The 19,125-nt window shown below is 35.3% G+C and overlaps 1 protein-coding gene across 2 annotated transcripts in view; it reads right to left on the bottom strand.

Annotated features, from left to right (window-relative positions):
• LOC127839030 (LIM/homeobox protein Awh-like) overlaps positions 1-19,125 on the bottom strand; it is a 34,658-nt gene that overhangs the window by 4,216 nt on the left and 11,317 nt on the right. For both annotated transcript variants that reach the window (XM_052367167.1, XM_052367166.1), the window contains 3 exons: positions 10,247-10,428; positions 1,879-2,099; positions 940-1,163 (listed from right to left, as the gene is read on the bottom strand). In XM_052367167.1, coding sequence (XP_052223127.1) covers positions 940-1,163; positions 1,879-2,099; positions 10,247-10,428 — 627 coding nt within the window. The remainder of the gene's footprint in view (positions 1-939; positions 1,164-1,878; positions 2,100-10,246; positions 10,429-19,125) is intronic.

Raw genomic sequence — 19,125 nt, 5'->3', positions numbered from 1 at the left:
AATCAAAGAAAGAATGTGCTATAAAATGTCTTCGCACGTATGCTGATAGACGTGTTCAGGCTCTCAAAGAACGCTACGACCAGCTGATCACATTGTAAATCAAAGCGCTGAAGGCGCTGAAGTTGTTCGCTGTTGTCGTCCTTGATTAGCTTGTGCGCATTGCACAGGCTAATCAGTGTGCACAGGCCAATCTTATTTGACATGCATTAAGCCCCGTTTTCCCTGAAAGCAGCCAATATGTACAGATTTCAATGATTAACACTATACAATGTCGTCTTACAAGCTGGTAAATACACACACTGCAGAAGTAGAGCAGACGCTCCTAAGCATTCGTCGTCTGCAGTGCAGATAGGCAGCGGTAATCGTTCCTAACGTAGTGAGTTACCGTCCTTAGCGTAGCTAAGCACATACTGATGGTCATAATATACTAAATAGTTTCTCTATATAATTCAATGTAAAAGCGAAAACTTTGAGCGAAAATAAATGCAACATTTTGCACATAGAGACCCCCATAACCATACCTTTTCTTAAAGGCCATTCTAAGCGGAATCGATGTATGCAATAAAAACAGATATGTCATGTACAATGCAAGAAAGAACTTGACCAAATCAAAGTCGACTGTTTTTGCAACTTTTTTTTCGGCCGTATCTTAGTGGAATGTAACCTTTTCTAGTGCAATGGTTTACTATAGTCTTCAAGTTTATCATATTTCAGGGATTCAATCGTGAACACCTATTCATGCCCTACCATTATCTCCGAAATATAACACCCGAATAATAGTAAAAAGTGTAAAACATGCCTTCCTGTCAACTATGATATTTTGTTAGAGAGTACAGCCCTACATGAAGCGATCGTTTAGTATATTGAAACATGATGTGCAAAACATGCTCTGTAAATTTAGTCGGCCGCTAACGCGACAAACTAACGAGGGTGATTTACCATGACGACTTTCCGCGTGTGTCCAGTGAGATCCGAAATGCGTTCCAGGTCTTCCGGTGAAGGATTCTGGTTCCGGCGGAACTCTTCTAGCAGCGTCGCCACCTGGTCCGCTGTAAAGCTCGTGCGCTGCCGCTTTCCGCCACCACTGCCGCCACTTCCGGTGCTCCCCGGTGGCTTCTCCTCGGACGATTCCGAGCCGCGACTCTCGGAATCAACAGATGATACTGAAATACGAATACAGATGGGTGCTTTGAATCTTTGTTTATTGCAATGAGAATAAATGTCAATTTAAAATTACCCTGTTGTGCTTCTTCGTCGTTTAAGTTTACAGCGTGCAGTTTAACTCTTTCTCACCCAGAAGCAAAAAGGCTATTTGCAAACAGCGTTTAACCAGAACAGCCCCCGAGTAACTCACAGTCGGGTTTTTATCCTGTTTGCTGTTCATCAGTATCTAAGATTTGGAAATGAAGCCTTACAAACTTGAATCTAGTAAGAAAAGTTTTTAATTAAAAATATATCTATATAAGGGACTACAAATGCGTGAAATACGTATCTAAGTGGTGCAGTTTGAGATAAAAGAAACAATCCAAACATGGTGTCTTATTAATTAGTCATTTTTTGTTTCATCTATTTCTTAATGCTCTAGTATAGGTTTTGCTATTGTTGCTACGTCTGGTCCTTTTGCTGCTATTGCAGCCTACGATGATGATGCTATTGATGATTATGATATTGATGATTATGATATTGATGATTATGATATTGATGATTATGATATTGATGATTGGGATATTGATGATTATGATATTGATGATTGGGATATTGATGATTATGATATTGATGATTATGATATTGATGATTGGGAAATTGATGATTATGATAATCATGCTGCTCAAGGTGAAGTTGATGCTGTCTAAGCTCCTGATTTTAAAACAAACTTACTTGAGACATTATCCGTTTCGTCGAGGCTCCCTTGCGGAAGTATGTGGTCGGGACACACCATCGTGTCGCCTTTTAGGATGCATGTGTCGCCAGTGGTTAACTTCCGGTGACAGGTGCCGCATCGGAAGCAGTCCAAATGATACACCAAGTCACGTGCTCGTCTCACCCAATCAGAAGGCTGCAGGGGCTCCGAGCATCGGGCGCATTTGGTACCGTAGCGACTGAAAGCAGATCGAACGCGAGTTGTTAAGAAAATATCAGTATCCGTTTTAACCACTTTTACAATAAAATAAGATTTTAGACAATACGCGTTCAATAAAAATTTATAAAGGGAAAAATTACTTTAAAATAAGTTTTTTAAAGTGCATTAATATTTTAAAATGGAATTAGGTTTTAACGTGATGCACTGGAATATTTTAAAATGGAATTAGGTTTTAACGTGATGCACTGGGTAAGTGTATTTACCGTCCTTTCTTTTTTCGTGGTGCATTTGAAAATCAACCCCGAACAGGGGCGCCAATCGTTATCCTTTACATCAAAATAATTTAAGTACTGACAGTACTGGTGTGACAATGCTTTTGAAGAGGATTGTTATAAAAGCATCTATTTAAGTTTATCTACATCACCACAATTGTGTATGTGGGTACGAAAACTTTGGGTAGGAAACAAAATGGGTACGAAAATTTTGGGTACAAAATGATGCAAAAAATGGGTACGAAAAAAGATTTGGTAACGAAAAATAAATTGGGTAGGAAAAAAAATTGGGTACGAAAACAATTGGGTACGAGCAAAAACTGGGTACGAAAAAAAATTGGATACGAAAAATGTACGGTACGAAAAACATGGGGGTACGTGGAAGTAGTACCCGTAGGGAACTTGATCCATTCAGCGAAACTGGGAGCTGGGTTACATTCTCGATCAAATATAACAAGTAATATCTTTTAAAAGATACTTGACGTGTATTTTCTGTACCACTTATCTTAAAAAAAGGTTCTGTTACAGTAAAACGTTTGTGGGTTATAACATTACGTTTCAGCATATAAATTCAAAACTTGACATGCTCTTTAATTACACCATGCTCTTTAATTTCACATGTATATCATACCAAACTTTATATTTCGTTGTTTCCTTTTCTAAGTTAATGATGCTATGTGTACGGACGTGATTTCACATGCCCATGTGCATGAACATATAATTTTTCTCTTTTGATTATTGTTTTTTTTTTTCTAATTCAATAAACTTAGGCATGTTTGTTCGTTAAGTACAGCAATAATTTCATGATGATTCCCGAAAGTAGGTATGAGCACATAGTCGTAAGAGCACTTGAATACGTGAGTTCGCCCATGAACGCATGGTAAGGTTAACTAAATCTCCGCGATATGACCTAATATGTATTTCAAACAGCAAACAATATCCAATAAACGAATGAATTATCAAACATAGTAATTTCACTGATGTGGCTCTGTAATTTTTGTTTGAAAAGTTTTTTAAATATGCAAAATGAGAAAGCACGCATAAGAGCGAGTTTCGCAGATATCATATGGCTATTATGCTGTTTATATACCATAGTCGCTACAACGTTTACAAATGGCAGGTTCGAAATAATTCGTTTTCTTTACACTCATGATCGCGTTGAAAGTTAATTATACGCGTTTTAATTTGCAATTCATTTACTGAATCACGACAAATGTCAAATACAATACAAAACAATGCATAGTTGTTTGATTGATCTATGAACATATAATGCATTGAATATAACTGATTTAAAATTAATGTTTTCAAACTGTTATTAAATCTGTTTTCCCAGCATATGCTGTCCTTTTTATAGCTGAGCTTCCTATACCTTTAACAGTGATAATCAGCGAGGTATGCCGATTAGAAAAATCGAGCTATCTCAATCGGACTGGCTCGGTCTTTTACATAGGTCGCCATTGTGAAGATTTTTTTATGGTATGATAACTTAGACGAGCTGCTATGCAGCATCGTCAAAAATGGTATTCAAAATTAATTCAAATTATCCAAAAGTGATTTTGAAAGACGGAATACAGCTAGTAGTATATAGCCCGAGGGCCATTATGCGGATAGGGCCGATTTTAGACGTGCGGCCCAGCTCTGCCGTGTGTTATCGTTTATATTACATATACTAGTTTGGTCCTTCACTAACCTTTATACAGAACCAGCTTTCTGTACTTTTATTTTCATTCAGTTGATTACGCAATTCATTACGTATCTCATTTGACGTAATTTCTGTGACGAAACTAGCTAGACTCTCTGGATTTTAAGACAACAATTCGGACGTAGCGGCTTTTAATTTAACAGTTCAATATTTTTTAAGCATCGAACGAATCTAAAACGTATTTTGTGTTTGTCAGACATAATTGGGAGCTTCGATAGGAATAGATCTACAATTCTTGTAATCGCTTCGACATTCGAATTCGATTCCGTAAATCGTGTTGTGGTGACAGTGTTTAGCATTCGATATTTTAAGGTCAATAAGTGCTACATATAGTCGTTTATTGTTATTCAGATAGTGTTGGACAACAGACAATAAGGAAAATGTGGCATCCGTAGTCGACAAATCTTTACGAACAAATGATAAACCATGATTGACCCTCTTGAGCACTTTTCTTAATTTGAAACGAATAATCTACGAGTTGAAAAGTCAACAGTTATTTCGTTTAAACTATGGTTTTCTAAAATTAAGTATAAGAAATCCGAATTGTTTTTCAAAAGTTCATCTTGCGAAACTTTAAGAAGAGCAAAAACGAAAAACAAATGATAAATTAAAATAAAATTCGCACGATTTATGCACGATTTCAAAGAACAATATATACACTTAATTTTCGGTCACAATAAAATAATCATTTTTCAAGAGCAACATTTTTTGACAAGCACATTTGAACAAATGTGCTTTAAACGGGCCTAAAGTGTTTATAAACATTAAACAAAAATTACATATACTTGAATCGCTTGTTAATCGCAACCTGTCTTGAGATTGATAGATAATATAAATGTTCATTTACCTACAGATTTTTTTCTATGACTTACAACATTGGGTTAATACAGGGTTTGGACCGAATGCGAAGTTTTTCTAAGCGGTATGACCTATTTAACAGCACCATAAAGAAAATTCACAACGAGTAAAGTCGAGACATAAATAATTTTTACACGAAATAAACGCTTATTACTTTCGTACTGATATGGCGGAAAGTGAGCGTCATTTCAAAAATAAACCAAATCAATAAAGGGTATAAAACGGCGAGTAATACCTGTCTCGGCATAGACGTCGCCATCATGATTATAAAGTGATTACCCCCTCTGTTAGATGTGTATGAAAACATTGCAGCACTTCCACTTTCTGTGAGTCACGTATTTCCGTAAAGCCATGATAAAGATAAAATAATTGTTTACTATAGATAGAATAAAGTTAAAATTTATGATCGCTGTAGTTTGGAACAATGAAAATTATTATACCATTATTATACTGACGTCGTTTGTTAGTAACTATGTTTAAATATAAGCTGGAAATACAGACATGAAGATGGTGTAGATCATTTAAGTTCTAAAAAAATTAAAACAATACTAATTTACTGAACCCGCTTCCTAATAAGATACTTTTGTCACAAAAAAATTAAGGAAAGCGATTTATTATTTAATAATTAATTTATTTCACCGCTGACATGCCGACAGATTTGTACTGACGTTTTCGTATCTAAGGGAAATAATTACGCCCGAATAAGCGTAAGTTATCTCCCTTGACAGAAAGGCCACTCTTGTTTTGTTGAGCGTGTACCATACCATAAACGACACAGGCAGCAGTATCATAAATTTGCCCCCCACCCCCATCCCCGGAACCCTCCCCCTCCCCCGAGTTTACCCCCAGGGGTTCCAGATTGTTAAATGTACACCTATTGTGTATGGTTTTACTTTTCAACATCGAATATTGACATAAATACATTGTTTGAAAAAATAACCCTCGTATAGGTAGTATATATACACAAGGTATGAAACGCACTATATGCCTATTGCTGAAAGATTGTGGAACACTGGACGTGACCTTTTTCATCGAAAACACACATGTTCCCTTGCAGTTGCCGACAAAAAGCAACTGGATTCGTTAAATGACAGTAAAAGCAACGAGATTACACTACTAACCGATCTCCTGCTCGTCTAATAACTTTAATATTAAATTAAATTCGACTTTCTCGCTACATGTCTGTGTTTTGCTGTCATTTTTTGTCGATCGAATGCTCGGTTCTAAAACGTCATATCATTGGCCAACACAATGAGAACAACCAACCAGATGACGCGTTATAAAATTAAAATGGTGTACATATGTAGATGAAACAGTAGAAACACCGAGTGACATATAGCGTGAAAGTCAAATTTAATTGAATATTAAAGTTATTAGCCGAGCAGGAGATCGGTTAGTTGTGTAACCACGTTGCTTTTACTGTCTTTTAACGAATCCAGTTGCATTTTGTCGGGCAACTGCATGGGAACATGTGTTTTTTCGGTGAAAAAGGTCAAGTCCAGTGTTCCACAATCTTTCAGCAATAGACATATAGTACGTTTCATACCTTGTGTATATATAATACCTATACGAGGGTTATTTTTTCAAACTGTGTATTTTTGTCAATATTCGTTGTTGAAAAGTCAAACCATACACAATAGGTGTACATTTAACAATCTGGAACCCCTGGGGTAAGCTCGGGGAGGGGGGGTAGGGTCCAGGGGGGGGGGGGGGGGGGGGACAAATTTATGATACTGCTGCCTGTGATAAACGATTAATGGAAACAAACACTTCTTTGCATTTTTTTAAAATTGATTCTCTTGATAGTAAGATTGAAACAAAATATGAATAAAGAAATATGTTTATTGCGTCATAATTAGTACGACGAAATGAAAAATATTGGTTTTCAGTCGTTTTGAATGTTAGTGATATGAACATTTAGAAAACGATCTATCATGTGTTTATTTTCGCGTTTCGTTTATTCGAATGCATTATGAAAATAATATGACGGTATATATACGGACCACACTTCACATCAACTGAAATTTATGTTCAACCAATTTCGTCGGTAGTGAGGAATAATCAGATAAGGGAAATGACTTCAAAACTAAATTTTTCTTTTAAAGGGACCTTCAACCAGATTGACGAAAAAATAAGTTTTAAAATACCGTATTTTTTTACGATTATTAGTTTATATTGATTAAAATATCATGACTGGTATATTACATTACTTGAAAAAAGTTCATATTTTCAGTATAATCGGTAATAAAATTTCGCGATTTTAAATCGAATGTTCATCGCGAAAATAGGTGACATAACGATTTACACACTATAAATAACGCACGTAGATTGATAATTATATATAAAAAATATATACAATTCACTACGCATGCACAATTTGCATTCCTGGGTATACCACGTGCCGATGATGATTAATCTACTTGCGTTATTTATAGTTAACTGGTAGTTACTTGGTACCTTTATCCAGTAAAATTTTAACCGAATATACTGAAAATATGAAAACTTTACAACTTTTTTCAAGTAATGTTATATATACCAGTCGTGATAATTTAATTATTAACTAATAATTGTAAAAAAAAATCGGTATTTTAAAACTTTTCTTTTTTCGTCAATTTGGTTTTTTCGTCAATCTCCTTTTAAACAAGAGCACAGCATAACGGGTGCCAACGCTCGGCTGCGGGTGCAGTTTTAAATAAAAGAAAGATTGTCAGAATTTTATTTTTTTTTAGAGGTCACAGTGACCTTGACCTTGGACCTAGTGACCCCAAAAGTGGGCGTGGCGTGTAGAACTCATCAAGGTGCATCTACATATGAAGTTTCAAAGTTGTAGGTGGAAGCACTTCGATTTTAGAGACAAATGTCAAGGTTTTAGCACGACCCGGATGGCAGACGTCGGACGCCGGACGGTGGACGACGAGCTGGCTATGACAATACCTCGGGTTTTCTCCGAAAACAGCCAACTAAGAAGAATTTCTAATACTGGTCTCTAGTACACTCAACAAACATCTATATGTGGATGAAGTTTGAAATAAATATGCAGTAGCTTTCAACAAAATAATCGGACCGACAATTCTTACAATAGGGAATACGTCGGAAGTTTGAGGGTGATATATCACTGTGTTTCAAACGCTGCGTGCACATGTTTTGGTCTCGGAACATGTTTGTCAATATGTACTCTGTGCTAGTGCGTTAATGCCCACTGGTTTCCAAAACATCGTAAACGGTATTTAGCTTTACCATTTCTGTTTTCCATTGTATTCCTTTTTTAAATTATATATGCCAATTTACAGACGACAGATTCTTCACTGACTTTAATGCGTAAAATAAATCATTTTAATTTTGAATAAGTACTGAATAATTTGAATTTAAAGAAAACAACATACGTTAGATGTCCGACGCCCAGTAAACATACAAATAATGGTGGCGACAGTTCTAACCACAGCATTAAAGGCGCCGCTTAGAAAGTATACGCGCTGTTTTGCATAAACATTTATGCCTTGTCACGCGCATTTCGTGAACGCACGAGTACTAACGAGTTAAGACATTAAACTCTCCATCTGTCAAATGCTTACGTTTGTGTGCCACACAAAACATAGCAATCATCAGATAATACGTCAAATATTAAATATATAATTTCGAATCGCCCCACGCATTTTGTAAGTTATCGTTTTCCTGGATTTTATTCAAAATTCATATGACAAGTATTTTACACGTTTTTATAACAACCACAGTTTTTCTTTTATTAAATTCGCATTAACATGCTTCGATGTATACTATAACTGTGACCTAACACAAAGACTACACATACTGAGGTGAAGTTTCAAAACAATACCTGTAGTAGAGACTGTGATGTTCAGATGTTGTACGTTTACCTTAACAAGCGCGTTACGTTGACGCCAACGACTTTAAAACGTTAAAATGTTTAAAACACGGATGGATATTTCCACATGCTTCTTTTTATGTCCCTCAGTCTATACTGGGGGACATTGTTTTTGCCCTGTCTGTTTGTTTGTTGGTGTGTTGGTTTGTTTGCGTCAAACTTTAACATTGGCCATAAATTTTGCAAAATTGAAGATAGCAACTTGATTTTTGGCATGCATGTGTATCGCATGGAGCTGCACATTTTGTGTGATGAAAGGTTAAGGTCATCCTTCAAGGTTATCGGTCAAATATACGGGGGGACGAGGTGTTTCACAAATACATCTTGTTTAATAAAACATTTTCGAAAGATGCTTTTAAACATGTCTGTCGATATACAGTTGTTTATATTTGATTTGGTTGCAGATATTTGGAATATTTAATAATACTGTAAAATATGTATTCCTTGTATTCTCCCAATTGACAATGACGATGATAAATGTACCTTTATGGTTGAAAGAAGCCGTGGAAGAATTGAACAATGACGGCCAAATTATTTCACCAAAAAGATACGGATATATTTATAAGTACATATTGAGCTGATATAGAATTCCATATAAACACTTTTTTATATTGCTGAAAAATTGTTTCAAAAGTATTGTTCTATAAAACGAAGACACTGTTAATTATGCATTCAAAACACATCATTAACAGTGGCATTTAAAATATGGCAAACGCTTAACGTTTCTGATATAAAACATTTGTTTTTCAAAAGTTTGCCCTTTAAAAAGGGAAATTAACCCGAAATAAATTAAGATTCCATATACGTTTTGAGAATCAAGTGACACTTTTTCGACATTCTGTGATAATGTTTATATCAAAGGCGTCGTATTTTATTTAATAGCGGCTCGGTTCAGACAGACATTAAGGTTCTCCCGACGAGGCCAATTACGTAATTAATTATATATTTCTGCGTCTTCGGGGAATTAACATGAGAAAGTACTTAGTAAGCAGTACATTTGACGCAACCATAACATACATTTAAGTTAAGAACTTTTATTTATTTAACATGCATACATACAGTTTGAATTATTTAATTAGTTCACGAAGCCAAATATTTTTAATTGATCACTGTGTATTGTATTTGAAAGAAATAAGGCAAATGTAAGCAAAGCAAACGTCTGTGTGGTGGTGATGACGACGACGATGACGACGGCGATGGCGATGAGATGATGATGACGATGACGATGACGATGATGATGATGATGATGATGATGATGATGATGATGCTGCTGGTGCTGCTGGTGCTGCTGGTACTGCTGCTGCTGCTGCTGCTGCTGATGATGATGATGATGATGATGATGATGATGATGATGATGATGATGATGATGATGATGATAAGATGATAGATGATAGAGCAAGAGCAACCATACATGGAAATAAATTATTTTAATAGATATTTTTGCAATCCCTTACCTGATATAATGGTACTTGCAGAACACCATTCCGTCCCGGAAAAAGCACGAGGACTGCGTCTCGAGCGTGCGCTGACACGTGAGACACCTCAGACAGGTCACGTGGTATTGACAGTCTCCCAGGTGCAGCATCCAGCGCTCGTGAATCTCGCGCCGGCAGCCCTGGCATGTCGGTCTTGTCGGCTGTAAGAAATGAACGGTAGTGTTTACGTTTTCTTTGTATATATAAGACACATTTGATGATGTTTATGTATTGATTAAAATTGTATTGTTAAAAATATTGCAACATTTATATGGTATGTTTATGCATACTTTACATTGGAACACAGCGCCAATGACTTAAAATTTGAGTAACAACTTTCAGAATGCAATATTTTATAAAAGTATACATCAAAGACATTTTGGCATTTCAATGCCAAATGAATTTTGATTTTTTTTTTCGGCAAAAATTGGACAAAACTCTGAAATAGTTCATTTTTGATTTTGTCTTATATCCAAGCCAATTTAAGAACAAAATTTTGATTGCCTAAAAAGAAAAATCAAATAGAGAAAAAACAAAGTTACTAGTGTTGTTTTTTTTTTGTTTTTTTTTTCATAAATATAGTGAAAAAGCACTTAATGTAACCGTACATTTGTCCAGAACATCATTCTTGCCGGTAACTACCTAAATTATTTGAGTTCCGTTTTTCACAAGTTGTCAATTAATGATGTATGTTAAAATATATATGAGCCATGCTCTGTGAAAAGGGGACTAAATGAATGTGCGTAAAGTGTCATGCAAGATAAGTCTGTGCAGTCCGCACAGGCTAATCAGGGACGACATTTTCCGCCTTAACTAGATTATTGCTAAGAAACGACTTTCTTTTAACGAAAATATCATTAAAGCGGAAAGTGTTGTCCCTGATAAGCCTGTGCGGACTGCACAAGCTAATCTGGGACGAAACTTAAAGCACGTGCATTAATAACCCCCTTTCACAGAGCGTGGAATGAAATAATCTGCAAAGCAAACGGGTGTGCTGAGCTAGTGTTTTAACCTTATTCTGAGCAGACAATTATGAAGGACGAAAAACTCATCATTATGCAATTACAAAATCAACAACTGAGTCAATTGTAATATTTATTTATGTCACATTAAGCTACCACCTAGCCAGTCTTAAAGTATCATAAATGTGAGTGTGTGTAATAATGCAGAGGTGAAAGTCTTCGTGCGGATATATTGTCCGCATAGCGACTGGGAGGTCAAGGGTTCGATCCCCACTGTGATAGCGTTCTTTAGATCTTTCGATCTTTCCAAAGACGCAAAGTACTGGTTCTATCCAGGAAATAGACTCCAAAGCGTCTCGATCAGACCTAGGCTTTTGATGTAATCGAGTTGAAATAAATATATTTAAACTAAAACATTTATTCGCAAGAATAAATATAAAGAATGCCATTACCCATTTTACTTAGATTTTTGTTTCAGAATTCACCTAGTTTTTGTTACAGAATTAGACCTTATAAAGGCATTGACCTTTTATATAGTGACTTTAATGGCAAACCCTAACCATCCTGTTACTGACCACGCGTGGCCTATTGGTATGGGCGCTTACCCAGGCATTGACGTTCATTTCCGATTGTATTACGCTTGAGTTTCATACTTTGACCTTACATTGGCCTATGCCTATGGTGACATTTATCGTAACTCTCGATATTCTCGATGTGGTGACACTTCAAAATCAGCTGATATTTTTATATATTTATAAATATATTGATATGCATAAACAACAACATTAAATAAATCAAAACAATTTACATTATAATGTATATGCACATTGCAATAAGACATAAAACTGAAGCCAATAAGAGGGATATTTGAGCAAATACACTTAAAATTCTTTGAAGTAATTTAAGAAAATGTAAGCAGATGTTACTAGTACTCTTTCGAACAAAAATAAGGAGAAGTTCCATTGCAACATTGAATCCTGCAAAAAGGAAATTTTGAGAAAACAAAGTCTATCTAAAAACAATGTTCTTATGTATTTAATCTTTATACTTTTCCTTGTTAATGATAATAACATTTTAATAATATACTGCACAATGTAATTTGAAAAATTTGAAAAGAATTAAAAATACCCTTTATGAACGTCAAGTGCACTTTGAAGCTTATGGGTGTAAAATACCATTCTGCAACAGAGTGAGTGACTTGAGTATACCTTTGTACAAAACCTTATACATGGAGCTCTGCATAAGACAAGTTTGTACCTTGATTTACTACAGAAGTATAGGATTTCTCTTGGAAACGAGGTAACAAGTCGTGTGGAACACCTGGAGAAGGAGCGCGAAAACTAAAGAGACGATATGACGTATCTCAAATCTCAATCAATGAGAAACAACCTCATTTTTTCTGGTGTATCGGAAGTTGACGGTGAAACACCGGAAGTTACAGAAACTAAACTCCGAGTGCATCTACAAAATGCCATGAAGATTGCCAAGGAGGTCGCCGAGTCCATGCAGCTTGAGAGGGTACACCGCTCTCCGGGCCACCCAACACCAGGGAAGACCCGTTCAATAGTGGCGAAGTTCGCTTTCTTTAAGGACCGCGAGGCTGTTCGGCGGCAGTGGAAGCAACTGAACGGTACAAACTTTAACGTTTTCGAACAGTTCCCACCGGAAGTGGTAGCCAAACGTAGACGATTGGTACCGAAAATAAAAGAGGCGAGAGGTCAAGGCAAACGATCCTGGATAGCCTACGATACCCCTTTCGTTGACGGTCGTCCGGTCAAGGAATAGGGGCACGATGGAGGAGAACTTGCGATCCTGTCGTGGAATGTGAATGGTCTGTCACAATCCAAGATTGATAATACTTTATTTGTTGATTTTTTTATTAAAATATGATATTTGTTTTTGGTTCTTGGACCAATTCTTCACGTAACATTTCTTTAAACGGATGTATTTCTCACAATTTTTATAGGAAATTCCAGAACAAGAAAGCTCGTAGATGTAGTGGTGGGGTAGTTTTATATTTTAAAAAATATTTAGAAGATGGTATTGACATAATACAAAATCATCATGATTCAATTATATGGTTAAAATTAGATCAACATTTCTTTTGGTTTAAATGAAGATATTTATCTTTGCGGATGTTATGTTTGGTGCGAAGATTCACCTGCATACAATATCATACGTGTAGATTTTTTTTATTTACTCGAAAATGATATTTCTATTTATGAAAATAAAGGACGTGTTTTACACTGTGGTGACTTTAATAGTAGGATTGGGTCCAAATCGGATTTTGTTTTTCATGATGTTGTAAACAGTTTTATAGATGATGTTGATTATGATCCAGATACGTACTCTGGTAGGGCCTCCGTTGACAGATCTCATAACAATCACGGAATCAAATTGCTTGATCTATGTAAATCCTCTAATTATCGTGTTGTCAATGGAAGAATAGGAGATACGAGTCAGTTTACATACTTCACACACAATGGTTTATCTACAATTGATTATTTGATTTGCCATGAACGAAATTTTGCACTTATTAAAGAGTTTGCGGTGCACGTTTTTAATGAATTCAGTGACCATGCACCGTTATCGTTTTCATTATATTGTAACAACAAAACAGTTGATCAATTGTCATACACTGAAACGAAGTTTAAATGGGACGATTCATTTCGTAACCAATTTTGATCGGGTATTATTCGCAACCTACCTATGTTTAACAAAGTTGTAGACGATTTAGATTGTTCAAGTTGTGACTCTATAAATAGTGCGTTAAATAAATTTACTGATGTTATACGTAATGTTGCTGATACTCTATTTTCGAAAGAATATTTAATAACAAATACACCCAAATTTGAACAGTTTAGCGCTGTTAGACATGCCAACTGGTTTGATGTGGAATGCAAAACGGCACACAGTCGCTATGTTTCTCTTTTAAAACAGTTTAATTGTAATAAGTCGGAAGACCATATGCTTCTATTGTTGCAATATAAAAAAGAATACAAACAAATTATCAATAGAAAGAAAAATACACTATTTGAGGAATTAGGCCAATCAGACGGAAAACTTAAAAAATCGAAGACTAAAAGAATTTTGGAAATATTTTAAATCAAATAATCAAACAAAACAACAAAATATTCCCTTGGGAGATTTCCAAAAAAATTTCTCTGATATTAGTCATGGTTTGTTTGATTGTGTTAATGATGAGGCTGAACAATTTTGCAGAACTCACATTATGAGATTAAATTGTCTGTAAAACGATTGAAACGCATATGGAAGTGATTGTATTTTAAACGAATATTTATTGAATGTATTGACATTTTAGCGTTGCATATATGTGATTTGTTTAATGCTGTGTTGAATTCTGGTCATTTTCCAATGAAATGGACGGAATGTATTATAATCCCTTTACATAAGAAAGGCGATAAAAATGATGTGAATAATTATAGGGGGATTACTCTTCTTAGTTGTTTATCTAAGTTATTTACTTTAGTTGTTAACAAAAGATTAGAAATTTTTTGTAGTAACTTTAATATAATTTCGGACGCCCAATTCGGATTTAGAAAAGGGCGCTCAACAATGGACGCTATATACATTCTAATGTCATTGGTTCAAAAATATGTTAATGAAAATTAAAGACTTAATTTTATATACGTAGATATGATGAAATGCTTTGATACTGTTTATCGTAATGCATTGTGGCTTAAAATATACAAAGCCGGCATAGAAGGTAAATTACTTAGGATAACAAGAGATGTGTTTGTCAGAAACACAATGCCCCCTACTGCGCCGCATTGAAATAAAATTTCTATTTATCATTCGGCTGGTATAGAAATCATCTTCCTTAAAGGGATCTTTTCACGCTTTGGTAAATTGACAAAATTGAAAAAAAGATGTTTCAGATTCGTAAGTTTTCGTTTTAGTTATGATATTTGTGAGGAAACAGTAATACTGAACATTAACCATGCTCTAATATAGCCAATATATACATCTTTTGACGATTTTAAAACCCAAAAATTATAAAGCGTTGCAACGCGAAACGATTGAATAATTTGGAGAGTTCTGTTTTTGTCGTTAAATTTTGTGAAACTACGAAGATTGCTTATATAAGGTATAAAATACGTCCAGAATGTGTACTCGGCGGAATAGCTCAGTAGGCTAAAGCGTTTTTACTTCAGGACTCTGGCAGGACTCCAGGGGTCACTGGTTCGAAACCTGCTCCGGGCAATGTTCTTTTCCTTTTTTTTATTTTTTTCTTGATTTTTCACTGGAGCTTTTATGATCCAATGTTTACATTTATCAATATAAAGCATTTAATGAATAAGTTTTAAAAATGCCAAAATCTGTGGAAAGGCCCCTTTAAAGGGTATTTCTTCCCTTGAATTTTGTCCAATCCAAACGGGGGTGGGGGTGGGGTGGGGGCGGTGGGGAGGGTCTCACAGTCAATTATGACCATGTCAGACATCACTGACAACCAAGGCCTGTGGTTAAAAAAAAAATTAGCCAGAGTTGATCATGTATCTATGGACATAAGCCCACAGGTATGTAATGTACATCAAAGAAATTATAATTATATCATTTAAAAAAAAATTGACAAATCAATCATTTGGGTTATAAATAATCAAATTAATAAATCTGTACAGTACCTGTTAAAAAAAACTTCAATTCTTGGTAAGGAAATATATAATACAAGATGTATAATTATATAAATTGCTTCCCTTGAAAACAATTGTCTGTAACAAATGTCTATTTTAGTAGCAAATAATTTAAAGACACTACCGTTACTGTAGATTCACCACTCAAAATGTGCAGCTCCATAAGATACACATGCATGCCAAGTATATAAAGTGGCTATGTTCAATATTGAATAATTTTCTCCCTTTTTAAAGCTTATTACTTCCCTTAAAGGTGCCTTTTCACAGTTTTTGGCATTTTTTAACTTATTCATTAAATGCTTTATATCGATAAATGTAAACATTGGATCGTAAAAGCTCCAGTAAAAAATCAAGAATAAAATTAAAAAAAGGAAAAGAACATTGCCCGGACCAGGTTTCGAACCAGTGACCCCTGGAGTCCTGCCAGAGTCATGAAGTAAAAACGCTTTAGCCTACTGAGCTATTCCGCCGAGTACATTTACTTGACGTATTTTATACCTTATATAAGCAATCTTCGTAGTTTCACAAAATTTAACGACAAAAACAGAACTCTCCAAATTATTCAATCGTTTCGCGTTGCAACGCTTTATAATTTTTAGGTTTTAAAATCGTCAAAAGATGCATATAATGGCTATATTAGACCATGGTAAATGTTCAGTATAACTGTTTCCTCACAAATATCATAACTAAAACGAAAATTTGCGAATCTGAAACAACTTTTTTCAATTTTGTCAATTTACCAAAGCGTGAAAAGATCCCTTTAAATCTGTATTTTTTACCGTAGACCGTAAAGGATAACCTTGACCTTGACCTTTTACCACAATGTGTTTGTCAGAAACACAATGCCGCCTACTGCGCCGCTTTGATTTATTTAACAAAAATATATACATGGCAGGTCAGATAACTATGTCCATTTAAAGCTTATTACTTCCATTGACTTTGTTTTTTCGACCCTAGAAGTTGTAAATGATTTTAATTATTTGGGAACTGTTTTTAATTAAACTGGAAATTTTCAGCTAAATCAAGAACATTTATGTGGAAAAGCACTTTAAGCTATGAATATATTATTTAACAAATGTAAAAAGTTCGACTAAAAACCCAAAACACAATGTCAGTTATTCGATGCTTTTTTCGGATCCATACTGAATAACTCTTGTGGGATATGGGGTAACACAAAGTCATTTGAATTAGAAAGGGTACACTTAAAGTTCTGCAAACGATTGTTAAACGTTAAGCAAAATGTATGTAATGCTGAAGTGTACGGTGAGTTAGGAAGATACCAACTATTTATTCATAGATATGTTAAGATGGTTAAATACTGGTTTAAACTTATTCAAACCAATAACATAATTTTAAAATCAATTCATATACAAGCTCTAAATGATTGCCAAAATGGTCGTTCTAATTGGGTATCTAATATATAAAAAATTGTTAGACAACAACGGTTTGTCATACGTGTTTAATAATCCAAGCTCTGTCGATGTTAAAATATTTATACCACATTTTAAAAATGTTGTTATTAATACCTATCAACAAAAGTGGTTTCGATCTGTTGAAAATAGCTCTATTTTAGATATGTACCGTGTGCTTATGTTTATGTTTGTTTACGAAAATTATTTAGATTTATTACCTAAATCACTAAGACACTACGTAAAAAAGCTTCGAACTTCGAGCATGCCACTTAGGATTCAAACTGGAAGATATGCTGGTCAAAATATACCACGAAACGAACGTTATTGCCTTTGTTGCAACGAATTAGATGTCGAAGATGAGTTTCATTTTGTTTGTAAATGTCCTTTATACATTGATATTAGAAGAAACTACCTAAAGAAATGTTATTATGTTAGGCCTTCTGTTTATAAATTCCACCAACTGTTGAATACAACGAATAAATTTGAACTAATTAAATTAGCAAAATTTGTAAAAGATGCTCTGATTTTAAGAAATAATATTTCTAATGTTGTTACTTAACTTCAAAAAGTTATCCTCCGTATTTAAAAACAGTATTTTACCTTGTATTTTCATAACCGTATACGATGCTGCTTATGTTTATATCATTACTATGTTTATCTCTGTGACACATTTGATTGTATAATATCTAGTGTTTAGACGATGTACACTGTGCAAGTCTGAATAAATATGTCTTGTCTTGTCTTGTATCTTGGAAAACGCGGCTTTATGAATGTGAGTAGTGCCGCCTATTTTAACCTGTTGAATCCGCATAAGCTAATCAGTGACGACAGTTTCTGCCTAAACTGAAGTTTTGCTTAGAAGATAAATCTTCTAAAAGAAAAGTACCATAAACGCGAAAAGTACCGTCCCTGATTATCCTGTTCGGACTGCACAGGCTAATCTAAGACGACGCATTACGCACATGCTCTAAGCCCTGTTTTCCCAGAGCGCGGCTCATTATCCCCACGCTTTTTGAAAAAAAGGTGGGGATATTGTGGTTATCTCCGCCGTCCGTCCGTCCGTCCGTCCGTCCGTCTGTCTGTCTGTCTGTCTGTCCGTCAGTCCTGGCCACTATCTCCTCCTACACTAAAAGCACTAGAACCTTGAAACTTACACACATGGTAGCTATGAGCATATGTGCGACCCTGCACTATTTGGAATTTTGATCTGACCCCTGGGTCAAAAGTTATAGCGGTTGGGGTGGGGCCGCGTCAGAAATTATCACTCATTTTTTTAGGTTATTTTACATTGACTTCTTTATTTCTACACCGATTCACTTCAAATTGATACTGGACCTCTCTTATGACAATACGGTCAATCTCAACCATGCATGGCCCCATTCCCAACCCTGGGGCGCCCCGCCCACATAGGCCACACCCACCAAATATTTCCATTTACTATAATTTTTTCATTTCTACACGGATTCACTTCAAATTGATACTGGACTTTTGTTATGACATTAGGGTCAATCTCAACTATGCATGGCCCCAATCCTAACCCTGGGGCGCCCGCCCACATAGGCCACACCCACCAAAAAATTCCATTTACTATAATTTTTTCATTTCTACACGGATTCACTTCAAATTGATACTGAACTTCTCTTATGACATTAGGGTCAATCTCAACTATGCATTGCCCCATTACCAACCCTGGGGCCCCGCCCACATAGACCACACCCGCCCAAAATTGCCTTTTACTATAATTTCTTCATTTCTACACCGATTCACTTCAGATTGATACTGAACTTCTCTTATGACAATACGGTCAATCTCAACTATGCATGGCACAATTA

This window comes from Dreissena polymorpha, chromosome 7 (assembly GCF_020536995.1).
Source record: "Dreissena polymorpha isolate Duluth1 chromosome 7, UMN_Dpol_1.0, whole genome shotgun sequence".
Lineage (NCBI taxonomy): Eukaryota > Metazoa > Mollusca > Bivalvia > Myida > Dreissenidae > Dreissena > Dreissena polymorpha.
Note: the sequence above shows the minus strand (reverse complement) of the source record. Positions and strands in the feature narration are given on the sequence as shown.